Consider the following 19,529-nt stretch of genomic DNA (forward strand, 5'->3'; position numbering starts at 1 on the left):
TCGACTAGACAACAACGCCCACAACAGCAAGGAACTTTTCAACATCGTCAAGGAATTTACCAATCCCTCGGCCAACTCCAACGACATCACCCCCTCTCAAACCCTCTGCGACTCCCTGGCTTTATTCTTCCACAACAAAATTGCAGACATCCACAACAGCTTCGACAACCAACCCGGAGACCAACCCACCCAACCATATGCTGAACATTCTCCCCCCTTGAACACCCTTAACGACTGGAACCCAATCTCCACTGAGGACACCATCCGCCTGATGAACTCCATCCACTCAGGATCCCCCACAGACCCATGTCCTCACCACATCTTCAACAAAGCAGACTCCGTCATAGCACCGCACCTCCGAGACGTCATCAATTGCTCCTTCAACTCCGCCACCTTCCCGGAAAGCTGGAAACACGCTGAACTCACCGCCCTTCTGAAAAAACCCACAGCGGACCCCACCGAACTCAAAAATTACCGCCCCATCTCGCTCCTTCCTTTCCCGGCCAAAGTCATCGAGAAAGCTGTCAACAACCAGCTCGCCGCCTTCCTCGAAGCCAACAAATCCCTCGACTCCTCACAGTCTGGCTTCCGAGCAAAACACAGCACTGAGACCGCCCTCATCGCAGCAACAGACGACATTCGAACTCTACTGGACAATGGAGACACAGTCGCCCTCATCCTCCTCGACCTCTCTGCAGCCTTCGACACAGTCTGCCACAGCACCCTTTTACAACGCCTAAGAAACATCGGAATACAAGGAAAAGCACTTGAATGGATCACCTCGTTCCTCACCGGAAGAACCCAGAGAGTCCGCCTTCCACCATTCAAGTCCGAGGCCACTGAAGTCATCTGTGGCGTACCACAAGGATCCTCACTCAGTCCCACCCTCTTCAACGTATACATGAGCCCCCTCGCGGCCATCGCCCGCCAACACAACCTCAACATCATCTCTTACGCGGATGACACTCAACTGATCCTTTCTCTCACCAATGACCCCAGCACCGCCAAAACTAACCTACACGAAGGAATGAAAGAAGTTGCCGAATGGATGAAACACAGCCGTCTGAAACTGAACTCAGATAAAACAGAAGTCCTCATCTTAGGTACATCCCCCTCTGCATGGGACGACTCTTGGTGGCCGGAAGCCCTTGGAAAAGCACCCATCCCGACAGACCACGCACGGAACCTAGGCGTTATCCTGGATTCTTCACTTTCAATGAACAGACAAGTCAGCGCCGTCTCCTCATCCTGCTTCAACATCCTTCGCATGCTCAAAAAAACATTTCGCTGGATCCCCACCGAAACCAGAAAAACAGTCACCCATGCTCTGGTCACGAGCCGACTGGACTACGGAAACACCCTCTACGCAGGTACTACCGCTAAACTCCAGAAAAAACTCCAACGAATCCAAAACGCCTCAGCCAGGATCATATTAGACATCCCGCGTAACGAACACATCTCTGGTCACCTGAAAAACCTCCACTGGCTACCCGTCAATAAGAGGATCACTTTCCGACTGCTAACCCACGCACACAAATCACTCTACGATATCGGACCAGAATGCCTCAACTCACGACTGTCCTTCTACACCCCCTCCCGCCGTCTACGTTCTTCCAGCCAAGCCCTCGCCACTGTACCTCGCATCAACAAGACCACCATGGGAGGTAGATCCTTCTCATACCTGGCAGCTAAAACATGGAACTCACTCCCCACTTACCTTCGCCTTACCCAGAACCACCTAGCATTCAGAAAGCAACTTAAAACGTGGATATTTGACAAGTAATCCTCCTCCCCTCCCTAAGCGCCTTGAGACCCTCTGGGTATGTAGTGCGCTATATAAATTCTTTGACTTGACTTGACTATTATTAAAATATTTAAAGTCTATTGGACGTTCTCTAACTTATCAAAATGTAAACAAACGACCGATGAGAAAGTTTCGCACTCCAGTGTTCTTTATTCAGCGCACCAAAAAAAAAAAAAAACGTTGGGCACCACGAGACATGCATGTGACTGAACAGTGAGAAATTACATACAGCACCATGTGATGTTTAAGAATAACCCTGAACGTTATACGTACGTCGCTCATTAGTGTTCCAGCACGTGACACTGTATTGAATTTTCGTCTGCCATGATGTGCAAAGCGTGCATGCTGCCTGTCTAGGCTTGTAGTTTGCTGTATTTTGTCCTAGCTGAGACGCCGTACTCAGAGGGCGGAGCTTAGAGCCGGTTTGTTATTATTCAGCAGTCTGGAAGTCTAGTGGTGTCCGCGGCTGTCAGTGAGGAGAAGGACCTGACCCACACAGAGATGCTCCGCTGGCTGCTGGGAGCCCGCGAGGCGCAGGGGCACGCAGAGGTAAACAACAGAGACCTGATCTCCCGCTTGTACTGCCCTGTATGAAGTGACGCTTCACTGCCATGACACACGAAATGGTGCTCTTCCTGATAGAAATCAGACTCTCCTAGTGAGATGTTGCAGAGCTTTCACCTGAAGATTGTTTGGCACTTTTTACTGTGCAGAAACCATCTTAGCTTTTAACTCTCCCGAATGAGTTACATCCTGCGAGTATTCAACCTTGTGTCTTGCATGTTAAATCCAGCTGTTTGCAGAGTGTGTGTAACTCGCCGAGCCTTTTTAACAGGAATGTAAATGGTATTTCTATAGCTAACAGCAAGCGGAGTGATGTACTTGGCCCCAGGATGGTAAACACATTGTGATGTGTTCTTTAAAGAGGAGAGTCTTCAACTCATTACTAAATTGGGGCTGCGTTGGGGCGGTCCTGATGGATATTGGAATGTTGTTCTAGATCCTGGGTGCGTAGATGGAAAAGGCCTGCTGTTTCTTTCATTTTTTACTTTCTTTTTCACTCTTCGTTTTTAGTCTGGTGGTGTCCTGGCTGCGGGTGTGCCGGGATCCACCAAAGATGATGAGCTTGTCTGCAAGACAAGAGAAGATGCGGGTCTATTAACTTTATAAATGATGCAGTTAATTTGGAAGATAATGCTGGCTGACAAGGGAAGCCAGAGTATTACCAATCATGTTACATTCAGTACTTTGCAGCAGGCACATTACCTCCCTGTGCTATTTTATAATTCTCACTCACTCACAAACACACACAAACAAAACCATAAATATCTGTTCAGCAACTGCATTTTCTCACAGGTATTATGCCTAAACATGCTTAGTACTCAGACATATCTGCAGCTATTGCCATAACTCCATAAGCTGTCTTAAAGTGCAGTTATACAGCTTGGTTGTGATAGGCTAAGAAAGCAACAACAGGTCTGCTGTCATTTTTTTTTACATCTCGCCAATATTTTCGGGAACAGATTTAAATACATTCAGAGTCTGACTTTCATTGACTCTGTTGCATTTGACACCACCACTCATGAGACTACTCGTGTCCCAAATTGTAGGTACCTGGAGTATATTTATACATTTTGAGCACTGCCTGCTCAATGAAAGTTGCTTTCAGCATGCACATTGCCTTGCTTGTCTGGGAGCCCCTTTCACCTAGGATGTCTGCTACCAAGCTTTGCTGACCACTTCAGAGTAGAGGTTACAGGAGAGCAGGTTTGCAAGCCACGCAAGCTTGAACACAACATAGAAATTAAGCCCATTATTTGAGACACGTGGCAGAATGACAAACTGACATTTTGGGACACAATATGTCCGGTTTCTGCAAATGAAAAGGTGATATGTATTAACCAACGATTGCGTATGTCAAGTGGGTGATTACATAAAATTAGTTTATTTGCTGCAGATGTCAAGCAAATATTTTTGGAGAAATTAGTGCAAATGACAAACAAACAGTTTTAACAACCTGACTGAAATCAATCATCAATCAATCAGAGTACTTATAAAGCGCACTACATACCCGTGAGGGTCTCAAGGCGCTGAGGGGAGGGGTGCAGCTACTGCTCGAAGATCCAGGACTTGAGGAGTCTTCTGAAGGTGAGTGGGTCTTGGGTCTGCCTTAGGTGGGAAGGGAGGGTATTCCAGGTCTTGGTGACGAGGAAGGAGAAGGATCTGCCGCCGGAGGTTGTTCGATGGATGCGGGGTACAGCGGCGAGGCCGGCGGAACGGAGCTGGCGGGCGGGGGTGTAGAAGCTGAGCCGGCTGTTGAGGTAGGCTGCTCCGGTGTTGTGTAGTGCTTTGTGTGCGTGGGTGAGTAGCTTGAAGGTGATCCTCTTCTCGACGGGGAGCCAGTGTAGGTTCCTCAGGTGGGGTGAGATGTGGCTGTGGCGAGGGATGTTGAGGATCAGTCGGGCGGAGGCGTTTTGGATGCGTTGCAGTCGTTGTAGGTGTTTGGCCGGTACTCCTGCGTAGAGTGCGTTTCCGTAGTCCAACCTGCTGCTGACGAGGGCCTGGGTTACTGTTCTTCTTGTTTCGGTGGGGATCCACTTGTAGATCCTGCAGAGCATGGGGAGGGTGTTGTAGCAGGAGGAGGAGACGGCGTTGACCTGCTTAGCCATGGAGAGGGAGGAGTCGAGTATGATTCCTAGGTTACGTGCATGGTCGGTGGGAATAGGTGCTGTTCCTAGCGTGGTCGGCCACCACAAGTCATCCCAGGACGAGGGGGTGGGTTCGAGGATGAGGACCTCCGTCTTGTCCGAGTTCAGCTTCAGTCGGCTGTTCTTCATCCATTCGGCGACGGCCTTCATTCCTTCATGGAGGTTGGTTTTAGCGGTGTGTGGGTACTTGGTGAGGGAGAGGATCAGCTGGGTATCGTCGGCATAGGAGATGATGTTGTGGTCGTGTTGGTGGGCGACGTGGGCTAGGGGGCCATATAGACATTGAACAGCGTCGGGCTGAGGGAGGATCCTTGGGGTACGCCGCAGATGATGTCGGTGGCTTCAGAGCGGAAGGGGGGGAGCCGGACGCTCTGGGTCCTGCCGGAGAGGAAGGATGTGGTCCAGTCCAGGGCCCTCTCTTGGATTCAGGCTTCTTGGAGGCGTGTCTTTAGTGTGCAGTAAGAGGAAGAACTCGTTGATACATTTTGTGCGAGCACTGTTATGTAGCCCTATTGTGACACAGAGCTTTTTTTTATAGAGAACGTTTCTGTTTATTTTAGTTAAGCATTTGTTTTTTTACTACTTATTAAAAGTTTATTATTAATTTTACTTTGTTTCTGTTTATAATCTAAATATATTTTAGGGTCTTCTGGGTCTGCCCACTTTTTTCATTAGACGCTTACAAATTATTGAGAGTGCATCAGCCTGTCTCTTTTTGGGCTTTCTTCTTGCTCCTCCAGCACTATCCATCTGGAGATCTTTCTCTGGATTCCAGTAGTCAAATGTTCAATTTTCAAGTCCTCGTGTATTTGTCATTGATCACTCCATTTCCAGGTTTTCTTCTACTCTCAGCATTGTTTCAGTTGCTATGTTCCCCACACAATCTGCATTTGTCTACAGCTGATCTTCTCACTCTGTATTTGAGAATATTTGTAGTGAGTGCTGCTTTTTAATTGGCAGCGAAATTCTGAAACATTATCCCTCTATACTAGATCTTAACAAACATTCAATGTTCCAAAACGAAACGTATAGCTTTTCTCTCTAGCTCCTTACAGGCATTTTCTTTTACCAGTTTTCTCATAGTGCAGGATTTTCTCTTGGGGTAGTAGTGCGCTTCAGAAATCAGTTTTAATTAGTTCACTTGTATAGAAAATTATAGTTGCGGAAGGTGGGTTTTGCATGGCAACTGGTGGTAGGAGAGGAAAGATGCACTTAATATGAAAACGTGGTAATGGTATTGTCAAGGTGGTGATACGTGGAGTTTGTTAATGGCAACTCGTATTGGGAAGTTGGCATTTATTGAGGCTAACCGATATTAATAATGTAATGTCAGCGGGTACAGCTGACGTTTATATGGTAAGATGTATTCAGCTTTGCCCCCAGTATCCTCTAGAGTTAGTCACCAATATTCAATTTACACAGTGTTGAAGGACTATTAAACACATTCAGAAAAAAATAAGAACTTCTCAACAAGGGTTAATCACAAAAACTGCACACCCTAATAAAAGTGCTAAATATAAGATGGAGCCCCTTAAACAAGCAGACCTTAAACACAACCCACCCATACTTCTCAGTTGAACACCCCCACCCTCACATATGCATGTGCTCTTGTGCACATTCACAGTATCCTCCCAACTATTCACAGGTTTTCCTATTAAACCTTAATGATTTAATCCTATCATATGTGCCTCCTAATGACACCCTCCACTACTTGCCACACATATCATCCACCTTAGGTGCACACTCTTCTGTCGGTTTGCTTCAACATAATCTCCAATATATATTTCTTTTTCCCTACCTGGGCAAATTTGTTCTCTGAAGTGCCTAACCGTATTTGTGTGACTATGACACAAGGTGTTTAGTTTGTCAGTACCAACATTTACTATCATCTAGCATGACGGGATTACAACACATCTCTACCACATGCCTTAGCATGAAAAACACATCCAAGTTTTCCCTACTCTTACCCACTTACAAACCTGTCAATTGCACTTTCTCACACCATGTCTCTTATTGTATTGCTCCGTACACCTTCTTTGATCACTTTCTTCTCCTTATAACCACTACACTCGCCTGGACCCCACCAGCACCCTCCTCCATCAGGGCAATAAGAAAAAAAGTGCAAAGAAAAAGTTTTTTTATAAAATGGTAAAGTGTCAATCAGAAACCGCTGTTCATAGTTGATTGAAACATTGATGAAGTTTTAGGCTGACTGCGATGGAGTGAGTCGATGTCAGACATGTCAAGCGGGTTATCTTGGTCAAAGTTTTTACCTTCTAACTTGGTCTTTTTTATGTAAGTTGAAATCTTCAAGCGGAAGCCATTGACTTGGGAGAATAAAGCTCTGAGTTTTAATATTTAAATTTCACAGTTGCAAAAGTCCTCTAATCGGTTTTGCGCCTTTGCTTGATCAAGATTTCCTCCTTTGAATTTAGTATCTTTTTTGGAAATCAAAATTTTCCAGTGGGGCAAGTCTGAATCTGTATCTGACAAAGCCTTCTCAAAATTTGCACCTTTTGGCGCAAGGTCCCACTGAATCTCTTGAAGTCCAATAGGTTACAGAGTCCCAACTTTTCAGACTTCCTACAACAGTTCCTCCTCTTAAAACTCAGCAAAAATGCCATACATGCCCAACACCCAGGTAAGCCTAAAAAATTATTTTGCTGGCTACAAAAATTAGAGGCATGCATAGTGAGAACTATAGCTTTGATATGATAAATCTTTATAAGTCGGTCGAAACCCTCAATCGCTTCTCCCCAAATGGAATAGGAAATACTTGTTACCATTTGTACCTTAGGAACTGCCACTTTCTCGTAAAACCCTGTGTACAAATCTTTGAGGTATTCCCAACTATCTGGTGAATTCTTTGGGAAGATTTCGGTGGCACTGCACCTGAATTATCAAACACCGCCTCACTCCCCTTGAACTTGTTCCTTACTATTAGGATTGAAGTCTGATCCCCACTCTCTTTTGCTGTCTCCAAGCTACCACAGATTCCCTTTCCTTTCACATAATATAATTGCTTTCCATCATACCCTTGAATGTGAAAATATTAATGTATCCTAGCATAACCATGGAACGCCTTTATATTTGTGGGGGTTCATGTCAGAAGAGTTTTTACCAATGTGCATGGAATAGAATTTATAATGACATATCTTTTTGTTCATAATGGAGTATGGGGAGGCAGAATCTTCCATTGCCTTTGTACTGACTACTCAAATCTCTATTTTAACACTCTGGAAACTCACATTCATCATCCAACTACAAATTGTCACGGTCAGTCCCACATTCCATTTCTTCAGCAACGTTTACATAGGCTTTGCTTTTCTCCAACATATTTTCTTATTATTAATATTATTGATTGAACTTCAAAATATGACAATATTGGATCACAACAGTCCCGATATGGCAGTATTAGAAATTTTTCCAGGTCAAGCTATTTTCCTTTGTTCTAACAAGTCCAGTAACCTTCTTATATATAGGTATTCTTAACTCAATCCCACTTCAAACCTTACAGGTAGCCCCCATTTCAACAACATATTGTCTAGGATCCCATGCTAATACATCATTTCAAACATCAGCTTACATACAATAAGTGTTAATCAATAACCGCAAGGAAAGACTATTCACCAGCCTACATATTCTTATTGCTCAGCAGGAAAAATCTAAAGACTGGAGAGCGGTGGAGTAGGCCAGATTGTTACCCATTTTAAAATCGGACAAGGGAACCCGCAAGGTAGAGTAGGACCTTGGGTATCAGTTAGTTACAAAAAACAAAGGTCCTTCGAAAACACAATAAAGTATCAATAAATATAGACTAGAATCAGTGCTATATTAATGATGTCCAGCCGACAACCGATTTATTGAATCAAAATAAGAGCACAGTAATAGAGTGGGACAGTCCTGCGTCCTACAAAAACACAAAACAATTACAAATGGACACACACATTTCAGGCAAAACAAAAGTAGCTTATGGTCAATATAAATAATAAGGGCAAGCTTTCAAATAAACAGTTACTGCACTTGTTTTAACACATTGGTTTAACGTGAATACTGTTTAAACAAGTCAACGACATTTTGATCCCTTTATTAATACTAGGATCATCAGCAGGACGTGTATTATACAAGCCTTAAATAATACACTTGCAGACGGATTTGTAATGATTAGTCTCAGCCATCGAGCTCGCGATCGTAAGGACTAATCATCACAAATCCGGCTGCGAGTGTTATTTTCACTCAGCCTCTTTCCCAGCAATCCTCAGCTTGCGGTCATCTTATTCCGTATCCTGGAAGACCCCTTAGAAAGGCGCTATTGTTTTTAGCCCAGGACCGCTGACTGCAGCGCTCCGTAGCTCTTCGAGAGCTTCCACGTCTCTTGCCCAATTATAATCTCAGCTCATCCAGAGCTCCCACGCGCCTCCTGACGGCATCAGGGCAGTGTATTATTTCAGGCTTGTATAATACCTGTCCTGATGATGATCCTAGTATTAATAAAGGGATTGAATCGTCATCAACTTGTCTAAACAGTATGCACGTTAAACCAATGTGTTAAAACAAGTGCAGTAACTGTTTATTTGAAGGCTTGCCCTTATTATTTGTATTGGCCATAAGCTACTTTTGTTTTGCCTGAAATGTGTGTGGCCATTTGTAATTGTTTTGTGTTTTTATAGGACGCAGGACTGTGTCCCACTGTTAGAATTGGGGGTCTCTGGTTGGCGCAAGTAGGTACTTGTGACAAGCAGGGACCCTCTCCTCTAAGTCAGGGCAAAGGATGACCCTTCAGAATTACCCTTGCTCACCCTCTAGGTGCGTGGCGTGAGCAGCCAAGGCGATTCTCCAGGCGTTAGTCAGTTAAGCATTTGTAGACACACACACAGTAAAATATACCAATCCCCCCACAAATGGACACCAGGCTGTGAGTATATAAAAATACGCTTCTTTATATAAAATATATATATCTCTTAGGTCAGACTTATCACAAGATCAAATAACGGTTCTGTATGCCCACAGGTTGTAAATAGGCAAGCTCTCTTTTAGTTATAGTTCAAAAATGCACTGTTCTTCTCTTAAGTTGTATTCCACAATGTTCTCTTGATTCTTTGTTTGTTTCTGCACTCGGGTGCGCTGTAGACGGGTGAAATCCCGACGCCCTGCCAAGTCTCACGCTTCCCGCGTGAGACGCGATCGGCCCGGCCGGGTCTCTGACAGCTGATGGCCCTCCTGGTCTGCGGGACCCCCTCGGGGGGGAAACACCGACCTCAGAGCTGTCCAGGTGGAGGGGAGGCCCACGGACCCAGCGCAGCCCCAGTCACTCGGTCAGGGGCTCCGGTTGCAGCCTCGTCTCCCCGACAGCTAAAGGATTCCAGCGGGAGGGGCTGGAGCGCTCTTCTCAGCGCGGAGCTGCAGGCAGGCACACAGAGCGGTGCGAGTCAGCGGAACAGGGGCGGCTCGCACCGCGGGTGATATTCACAATTCCTGGGCCCTTGCAGGCAGGCTGGCAACCCCAAAATCAAGGGTAGAAACAAACGTTGCGGGCCCCGAGCCCGTTGACGGTCTCGGTGGCGGCTTTCCTCCGGGGACAAAGGCGAGGTGCCCAGCGGCTCAGGCAGAGCGAGGCTGGCACCCGAGGCGTCCGTCCAGGTCGGAGGTCTGTCCCCTGGGTCTGTTTGCGTCCGGTGGGGATTTCTGGCGGGAGGGTGAGGCACAGCAGCGGGCCCTCTTAGGCGGTCGACACAGCGATCCCCTCAGCGGGGGAAGAGCGGCTCAACGGAGCGGAGCTCTTCCTCGGCGGGGACGAGGAGACACAGTCGGTCACGGCCTCAGAGAGGGGCTGGGGGGCACCAAAGTCACAGCTCCGGCAGTAGTAGATATCCCGGTTAATTACCGGCAGACGAGCAGAGGCAGGTTGAGCCAGATGGTCCTGTGGCTCAGGTCAGGGGGCAAGCTCAGTCAAGCCCTTGGAGAATGTTTAAGCACAAAGCAGCAAAGTCTTTTCTCATCAAGTCTTTTCCTCTCCTTTCTCAGCAAGGCAAGCAGCAGGCCAGTTCTCCCAGCGTCTCTTCTCCTTCTAGTCGGGCAGAGGTCCTTCGTGGTGAAACAGGATTCTAATTCACAAGGAGCAGGGCTCCTACTTTTATACACAGTTTCTTTTGTTCTCACTGGCCAGGGGGCCTCTGCATAACTGCTTCAGTCTCTGAGTACTTGTTGTGGGTACTTATGACTTCTGTATTCAGTGTGAGGGCAGGCACATCAGCCGCTCCCCAGGGGGGCGGAGCCGGCATTGAGAGGGCAGGAGTGGCCTGAGTACTTTGTTGACAAGCTTCGGTCCTTCCTGGGCCAGGTGCAGGCTGAGTCATCAGTCGCTCCCCAGGAGGGCGGAGCCAGCATTGTGGAGGCAGAGCACAGCCTGATGCATCATTCAGGGGAAACTCCCACCACCCATTAAGGGGTCCTCCTGCTAATCACTACCTGTCAACTCCCAGCCCTGTCACTCACACACACCAGACAGTCAGATCCACATCCAAGCAGAGGCGGGCTGAAATGGTTAGGCAAGCAAATGCTAACTTTCTAAAAGTAGCATTTGCAAACACAGGATATTAAAATAAACTTTACTAAAAGAAGTATTTTATTATTCTGAGTTCAGGCATACTAAACATGAATTTCTACCATGTTCCCTGAGCCTGCTGGGATTATAGAGTGTAATAATTCCAGCAGCCCATCTGGCCTAGAAGGGAACTGGTAGCCTTACAATAGTGAAAAACGAATTTGGCAGTAATTCACTATTAGAACATGCCACACACATCAGGGCATGTTCTACCTTACACTTACAATGCACCCTGCCCTCAGGCCTACCATAGGGGTGACTAATATGAAGTTAAGGGAAGGTTTAGGGGCTGGCAAGTGTGTGCACTTGCCCAGCCAGGGTGACAGTACCAGACTGCACGCAGGTTCTGCAATGGCAGACCCTAGACACATTTTAAGGCTGCTTCTGTGGGTGGCGCAACCAGCGCTGCAGGCCCACTAGCAGTATTGGCATTCACAAGCCCTGGCACTCCTGGTGCACTTTACTGGGGACTGACAGTAAATCCAATGAACCAATCAGGTATATCAATCACATGTACACTTTACAGTAGGGAGCACTTGCACTGCGGCACGGGTTGGCCGTGGCGCAGTGCCCTGAGTAGCGGACACCAGCAAAAACATCTGAGGCACAACAGCAAAAAGTGGAAGGGAAACTCACGCCAAGGTGCCAGGTCTAACACGTGTCCCCTCCAGCTGAAAGGTGGGGGGAACTACCCTTCCCCAGGGAGTTCCACATCACTAAGGCGGAAAAACCTGGACAGACCGTCAGCGTTGGCGTGATCTGTGCCAGGGCGGTGTTCCACCGTAAAGTCCATACCCTGTAGGGAGATGGACCACCTCAACAGTTTTGGGTTCTCACCCCTCATCTGCATCAACCATCTGAGGGGCCTGTGGTCTGTCTGAACCCGGAAGTGAGACCCAAACAAGTAGGGTCTTAGCTTCTTCAGTGCCCAGACCACAGCAAATGCTTCACGCTCTATTGCACTCCACCTACTTTCCCGTGGCAGTAACCTCCTACTGATGAAGGCTACAGGGTGGTCCCAGCCCTCCTCAGTCATCTGTGAGAGAACAGCCCCTACACCATGCTCTGAAGCGTCTGTTTGCACTATGAATTCCTTGGAGAAATCAGGAGCCAGGAGCACGGGTGCCGTGCACATGGCAGTCTTCAGGGTGTCAAAAGCCTTCTGACAGGTGTCAGTCCAAATCACATTCCTGGGCTGCTTCTTAGAAGTCAGCTCTGTCAAGGGGGTCACAATAGTGCCATAGCCCTTGACAAACCTCCTGTAATACCCAGTGAGCCCCAGGAAGGCTCTCACTGCAGTCTGGGTCTTGGGGGGTTCCCAAGCCAGGATGGTCTCAATTTTGGGTTGCAAGGGTGCCACCTTGCCACTCCCCACTTGGTGTCCCAAGTACACCACGGAACCCTGCCCAATCTGGCACTTGCTCGCCTTGATTGTGAGGCCTGCCTTGCGCAGGGCCATCAACACTTCCCAGAGGTGCCGCAGGTGTTCTGGCCAGGTGCCACTGAACACTGCGATGTCATCCAGGTAGGCGGCACTGAACTCATCCAGCCCAACCAACACCTGGTTGACCAACCTCTGAAAGGTGGCAGGGGCATTCTTCATCCCAAATGGCATAACCCGGAACTGGAAATGCCCATCTGGTGTGGAGAATGCGGACCTCTCCTTTGCCCCATCGGTCAAGGCGATCTGCCAGTACCCAGACGTTAAATCAAACGTGCTGAGGAACCGGGCAGCCCCTAGCCGATCAATGAGCTCATCAGCTCTGGGGATAGGGTGCGCGTCAGTCTTGGTGACTGAATTGAGTCCTCTGTAGTCCACACAGAACCGGAGTTCAGGTGTGGCTCCCGGCGCAGCAGCCTTTGGGACCAAGACCACGGGGCTGGACCAAGGACTGCTGGAAGACTCAACCACCCTAAGAGCAAGCATCTTGGAGACCTCCTCCTTGATGCAGGCCCGGACCCTGTCAGTTACCCTGTAAGCCTTATGCTTCACAGGTAAGCTGTCTCCTGTGTCCACATCATGGACGCACCAATCTGTGACACTAGGAACCAGGGAGAACAGGTCTGGAAACTGCCCCAGCAACTGGCGGCAGTCTTCCTGTTGCTCAGGGGTCAGGGTGGGTGAGAGGTTAACTCCATCCACTGACCCATCTTTCTCACAGGCCACTAAGAGGTCAGGAAGAGGCTCAGACTCCTCTTCCATTCCATCATCAGTGGCCAACAGCATGCCCACTTCGGACCTTTTCAAGTGGGGCTTGAGGCGGTTGACATGTAAGACCCTTAAAGGATTCCTGGGCGTCTTCATGTCCACCAAGTATGTCACTGAGCTCTTGCGCTCCACAACCTCAAATGGGCCTGTCCACTTATCCTGAAGTGCACAGGGTTCCACTGGGGCCAAGACATACACCTCTTGTCCAGGCTGAAGCTCTACCAGAGTGGCATTCTGGTCGTACCACCGCTTCATCTCCTCCTGGCTAGCTTCCAGATTTGCCTCAGCAAGTTGTCTGAAGCGCCTGGTTTGGTTTCTGAAGGCCAGCATGTAGCTATATACATTCTGGGGAGGTTTCCTGGGAGATTGCTCCCAGCCTTCCTTTACCAAACTCAGTGGTCCTCTCACGGGGTGACCATACAGCAGCTCAAAGGGGCTGAACCCTAGAGACTTCTGTGGCACCTCGCGGTATGCAAAGAGCAGGCATGGTAAGAGGACGTCCCACTTACGCCTCATTGGACCTTCCAGGCCCATGATCATGCCCTTTAGGGTTCGGTTGAATCTTTCAACCAACCCATTTCCTTGGGGATGGTAAGGTGTGGTGAACTTGTAGGTCACACCACACTCTTGCCAAAGGGACTTCATATACTTGGATATGAAGTTGGTCCCTCTGTCGCTCACCACCTCTAGAGGGAACCCCACTCTGGAGAAAATTCCCATTAGTGCACGCCCCACCACGGGGGCCGTCACTGTCCTCAGAGGGATGGCTTCAGGGTACCGGGTGGCATGATCCACCAAGACCAGGATGAACCTGTTGCCCATGGCTGTCTTGGGGTCCAGAGGCCCAACAATGTCAATACCCACTCGTTGGAATGGAGTACTGACCACAGGGAATGGTTGGAGTGGAGCCTTGTTCTTCCCTCCACTCTTCCCACTTGCCTGGCAAGTTGGACAGGTCCTACAATGAGCATCTGAGCTCTTGTGCATTTGGGGCCAGTAAAAGTGGGTGACAAGCCTGTCATAGGTCTTGTCCATCCCCAAATGTCCTGCTAGCGGCACATCATGAGCCAGCCCCAGTAGGAAGGCTCTGAACTTCTGGGGTACCACCAGCACACGGGCTGACCCAGGTTCAGCAGTCTTAGGCTCTGAATACAGGAGGTCATTCTCCCAGTACACATAATGTGTTTTGGCCTGAACACCATTGGCCTGGTCTGCAGCCTGCTGCCGCATACCCACGAGAGAAGGGCATTCTTTCTGCTCCCTGCAGAATTCCTCCCTGGAGGGGCCTCCTTCTTGCTGCCAATGGGTCAGCTCAGGCAGGTCCCCCAGTTCAGCAATCTGTTCCCCTGTAGGCTCCAGGGCATCCCCCTCAAGGTCTGCTTCCTCCTGGACCGTGGGAACAGCAGGGGCCGGTCTCCCGCGCCCCCTGCGCCTTCTCCCTAAGGCCGGTTCCTGGGCCTCTCCTTCAGGTCCCAGGACTTCTTGATCACCCCTACTGGCTGCCATTGACCGGGTGGTCACGCACGCCCAGTCAGGCAGACCCACCATCTTCAGGTGAGTCGTTTTCTCCACCTTTTCCCAAGGGGAGTCCTCCAAGTCATTCCCTAGCAAACAGTCAACAGGCATGGTTTTCCTCACACAGACCTGCAGAGTACCAGAGACCCCCCCCCACTCGAAGGGAACTTGAGCCATCGGACACTGACTCTCTGAATTGTCAGCGTTGACAACCCTACAGTAGGCATGGGGTACAACCTGCTCTTGAGACACCAGGTGCTGCCTCACTGCAGTCACACTGGCTCCTGTATCTCTAAGAGCCTCAGCTTTCTTACCATTGATGGTAACCACCTGCCCATATTTTTTAGTGTTAGAGGGCAGGTAGTTTGTAGGGACCATCTCACTGTCTCCTAGTGAGACGAGGGTCATCTGAACAGGATCTCCACCCCCCGGGACCATCACTTCTTCTCCTAAGTGAACACTGGTCACTTGTCGGGGCGGAGCACCAGTGGGTGCTGGTTTTCCAAACAGGCGACACTTGGGGTCACTGGCTATGTGCCCCGGGTCACCACATTTGTAACAATTGAAGGGCCCCTTTGGAACAGGTCTACCTGTCGGGGCCCCATTCTGCTTTGGGGGTGGGGGAGGCTGAGAACCCTTCTGCTGGTTCCCTTGGGGATTACTTTGGGGGCCTTTAGGGAACCCTTTCTGTTTATCCCTGTCCCCCCCACTCTTCTGCTGGGGACCCTGCCCACCCTTGGCGGAGTCTCCCACTGGACCCTTGTGGACCCTGGTGCTGAGCCAGCGGTCCGCCTCCTCAGCAAGCTTCCTCGGGTTGGACAGCTTGCTATCAATCAGGTGCTGGCGTAACTCAGGAAAACAGTTATCAGACAAGTGCTCCCATGCAATTAAATCAAAGAGACTTTGAAAATCATTCACCTTGTTACCCTTCACCCAACCATCCAGGGCTCTGCAAAAAAAATTCACATACTCCACATACGTAGTCCCAGGACGCTTTGCACACCCCCTGAACCTCTGTCTATATAATTCAGGGGTAAGCCCATACCTGGTCATTAAGGCCTCCTTCATGTGGGGATAAGAAATCTGTTCTGCAGTGGGCAAATCTAGCAGGGTGTCCCGCCCTTCGCTAAGGAACCTTCCCCACAACCCCGCTCCCCAATCTTTCTCAGGGACCCGGTGGGAGGACATGGCTACCTCATATGCCCTAAACCACTGTCCTATGTCATCCCCCCTAAAGAATTCTTTAACTATATCTTTGGGGATGTACACCTTGGACTCTACCTGCACCGGCGTTGTGCTGCCACCAGAAGGAGCTGTTCCCAAACCTCTTTGATCCAACTCCTTCATTCTCAGGTCATGGTCCAGCTGGCGTTGCTGTGCCTCCATGGCCAATCTTTGCTTGTCCATTTCCAGTTTTTGTTTTTCCATTTCCATTTGCCCAGCTAATCTTGCCATCTCCATTGCATGTGCCCTGTCTGCGGCCCTGTCTGCCAGCTCCTCTGGTGACAGGCCTCTGGGGGGCTCTCCAGCGCCATCTGGTGGAATGATATCCACCGGGGTCTGTGGATCTCTTGACTCCCTCCAGGCTCTCAGCGCCGTCACGAGTTGGGTCTTGTTGCTCAATCCACCTTTGGCAATTCTGCATTTTGTGCAGAGATCTTTCAGCTGGTCATTGGTTAAGCTCCTCAAGGCTCCCTCTCTCCAATCTATGTCATCTGCTCCAGAGAAGGTAGAGAGCGCTCTTCCGGCAGGAAGTGAGCCAGGCATGGCTTCAGTAATGGCAGATGTCTCAACAAAATTAGCAAAAAGGAACTGGAAACCTGTGGCTGCGTTATAGATCTGCTCTCCCTATGTGGTGATCAGTAATTCACTGTATGTAAACTACAAATGCAAATTCGCAAATCCTCACCGCTGCGACCAATGTTAGAATTGGGGGTCTCTGGTTGGCGCAAGTAGGTACTTGTGACAAGCAGGGACCCTCTCCTCTAAGTCAGGGCAAAGGATGACCCTTCAGAATTACCCTTGCTCACCCTCTAGGTGCGTGGCGTGAGCAGCCAAGGCGATTCTCCAGGCGTTAGTCAGTTAAGCATTTGTAGACACACACACAGTAAAATATACCAATCCCCCCACAAATGGACACCAGGCTGTGAGTATATAAAAATACGCTTCTTTATATAAAATATATATATCTCTTAGGTCAGACTTATCACAAGATCAAATAACGGTTCTGTATGCCCACAGGTTGTAAATAGGCAAGCTCTCTTTTAGTTATAGTTCAAAAATGCACTGTTCTTCTCTTAAGTTGTATTCCACAATGTTCTCTTGATTCTTTGTTTGTTTCTGCACTCGGGTGCGCTGTAGACGGGTGAAATCCCGACGCCCTGCCAAGTCTCACGCTTCCCGCGTGAGACGCGATCGGCCCGGCCGGGTCTCTGACAGCTGATGGCCCTCCTGGTCTGCGGGACCCCCTCGGGGGGGAAACACCGACCTCAGAGCTGTCCAGGTGGAGGGGAGGCCCACGGACCCAGCGCAGCCCCAGTCACTCGGTCAGGGGCTCCGGTTGCAGCCTCGTCTCCCCGACAGCTAAAGGATTCCAGCGGGAGGGGCTGGAGCGCTCTTCTCAGCGCGGAGCTGCAGGCAGGCACACAGAGCGGTGCGAGTCAGCGGAACAGGGGCGGCTCGCACCGCGGGTGATATTCACAATTCCTGGGCCCTTGCAGGCAGGCTGGCAACCCCAAAATCAAGGGTAGAAACAAACGTTGCGGGCCCCGAGCCCGTTGACGGTCTCGGTGGCGGCTTTCCTCCGGGGACAAAGGCGAGGTGCCCAGCGGCTCAGGCAGAGCGAGGCTGGCACCCGAGGCGTCCGTCCAGGTCGGAGGTCTGTCCCCTGGGTCTGTTTGCGTCCGGTGGGGATTTCTGGCGGGAGGGTGAGGCACAGCAGCGGGCCCTCTTAGGCGGTCGACACAGCGATCCCCTCAGCGGGGGAAGAGCGGCTCAACGGAGCGGAGCTCTTCCTCGGCGGGGACGAGGAGACACAGTCGGTCACGGCCTTAGGGAGGGGCTGGGGGGCACCACAGCAGTGAGCCTTCCAGGCGGTCAACACAGCGATCTCCTCAGCGGGGGGAGAGCGGCTCAACGGAGCGGAGCTCTTCCTCGGCGGGGACGAGGAGACACAGTCGGTCACGGCCTCAGAGAGGGGCTGGGGGGCACCAAAGTCACAGCTCCGGCAGTAGTAGATATCCCGGTTAATTACCGGCAGACGAGCAGAGGCAGGTTGAGCCAGATGGTCCTGTGGCTCAGGTCAGGGGGCAAGCTCAGTCAAGCCCTTGGAGAATGTTTAAGCACAAAGCAGCAAAGTCTTTTCTCATCAAGTCTTTTCCTCTCCTTTCTCAGCAAGGCAAGCAGCAGGCCAGTTCTCCCAGCGTCTCTTCTCCTTCTAGTCGGGCAGAGGTCCTTCGTGGTGAAACAGGATTCTAATTCACAAGGAGCAGGGCTCCTACTTTTATACACAGTTTCTTTTGTTCTCACTGGCCAGGGGGCCTCTGCATAACTGCTTCAGTCTCTGAGTACTTGTTGTGGGTACTTATGACTTCTGTATTCAGTGTGAGGGCAGGCACATCAGCCGCTCCCCAGGGGGGCGGAGCCGGCATTGAGAGGGCAGGAGTGGCCTGAGTACTTTGTTGACAAGCTTCGGTCCTTCCTGGGCCAGGTGCAGGCTGAGTCATCAGTCGCTCCCCAGGAGGGCGGAGCCAGCATTGTGGAGGCAGAGCACAGCCTGATGCATCATTCAGGGGAAACTCCCACCACCCATTAAGGGGTCCTCCTGCTAATCACTACCTGTCAACTCCCAGCCCTGTCACTCACACACACCAGACAGTCAGATCCACATCCAAGCAGAGGCGGGCTGAAATGGTTAGGCAAGCAAATGCTAACTTTCTAAAAGTAGCATTTGCAAACACAGGATATTAAAATAAACTTTACTAAAAGAAGTATTTTATTATTCTGAGTTCAGGCATACTAAACATGAATTTCTACCATGTTCCCTGAGCCTGCTGGGATTATAGAGTGTAATAATTCCAGCAGCCCATCTGGCCTAGAAGGGAACTGGTAGCCTTACAATAGTGAAAAACGAATTTGGCAGTAATTCACTATTAGAACATGCCACACACATCAGGGCATGTTCTACCTTACACTTACAATGCACCCTGCCCTCAGGCCTACCATAGGGGTGACTAATATGAAGTTAAGGGAAGGTTTAGGGGCTGGCAAGTGTGTGCACTTGCCCAGCCAGGGTGACAGTACCAGACTGCACGCAGGTTCTGCAATGGCAGACCCTAGACACATTTTAAGGCTGCTTCTGTGGGTGGCGCAACCAGCGCTGCAGGCCCACTAGCAGTATTGGCATTCACAAGCCCTGGCACTCCTGGTGCACTTTACTGGGGACTGACAGTAAATCCAATGAACCAATCAGGTATATCAATCACATGTACACTTTACAGTAGGGAGCACTTGCACTGCGGCACGGGTTGGCCGTGGCGCAGTGCCCTGAGTAGCGGACACCAGCAAAAACATCTGAGGCACAACAGCAAAAAGTGGAAGGGAAACTCACGCCAAGGTGCCAGGTCTAACACCCACTCTATTACTGGGCTCCTATTTTGTTTAGAAATTGTTTTGATTCATTAAATCGGT

At 49.8% G+C, this 19,529-nt stretch overlaps 1 protein-coding gene across 1 annotated transcript in view; it reads left to right on the forward strand.

The window, feature by feature from the left end:
• The first annotated feature begins 2,196 nt into the window (after positions 1-2,196).
• WDR41 (WD repeat domain 41) overlaps positions 2,197-19,529 on the forward strand; it is a 497,424-nt gene continuing 480,091 nt past the window's right edge. The window contains exon 1 of the mRNA XM_078675219.1: positions 2,197-2,353. Within this exon, the coding sequence (XP_078531345.1) occupies positions 2,306-2,353 (48 nt within the window). The 5' untranslated portion in view covers positions 2,197-2,305. The remainder of the gene's footprint in view (positions 2,354-19,529) is intronic.

The sequence above is a fragment of the Lissotriton helveticus genome, chromosome 2_1 (genome assembly GCF_964261635.1).
Source record: "Lissotriton helveticus chromosome 2_1, aLisHel1.1, whole genome shotgun sequence".
Taxonomy (NCBI): domain Eukaryota; kingdom Metazoa; phylum Chordata; class Amphibia; order Caudata; family Salamandridae; genus Lissotriton; species Lissotriton helveticus.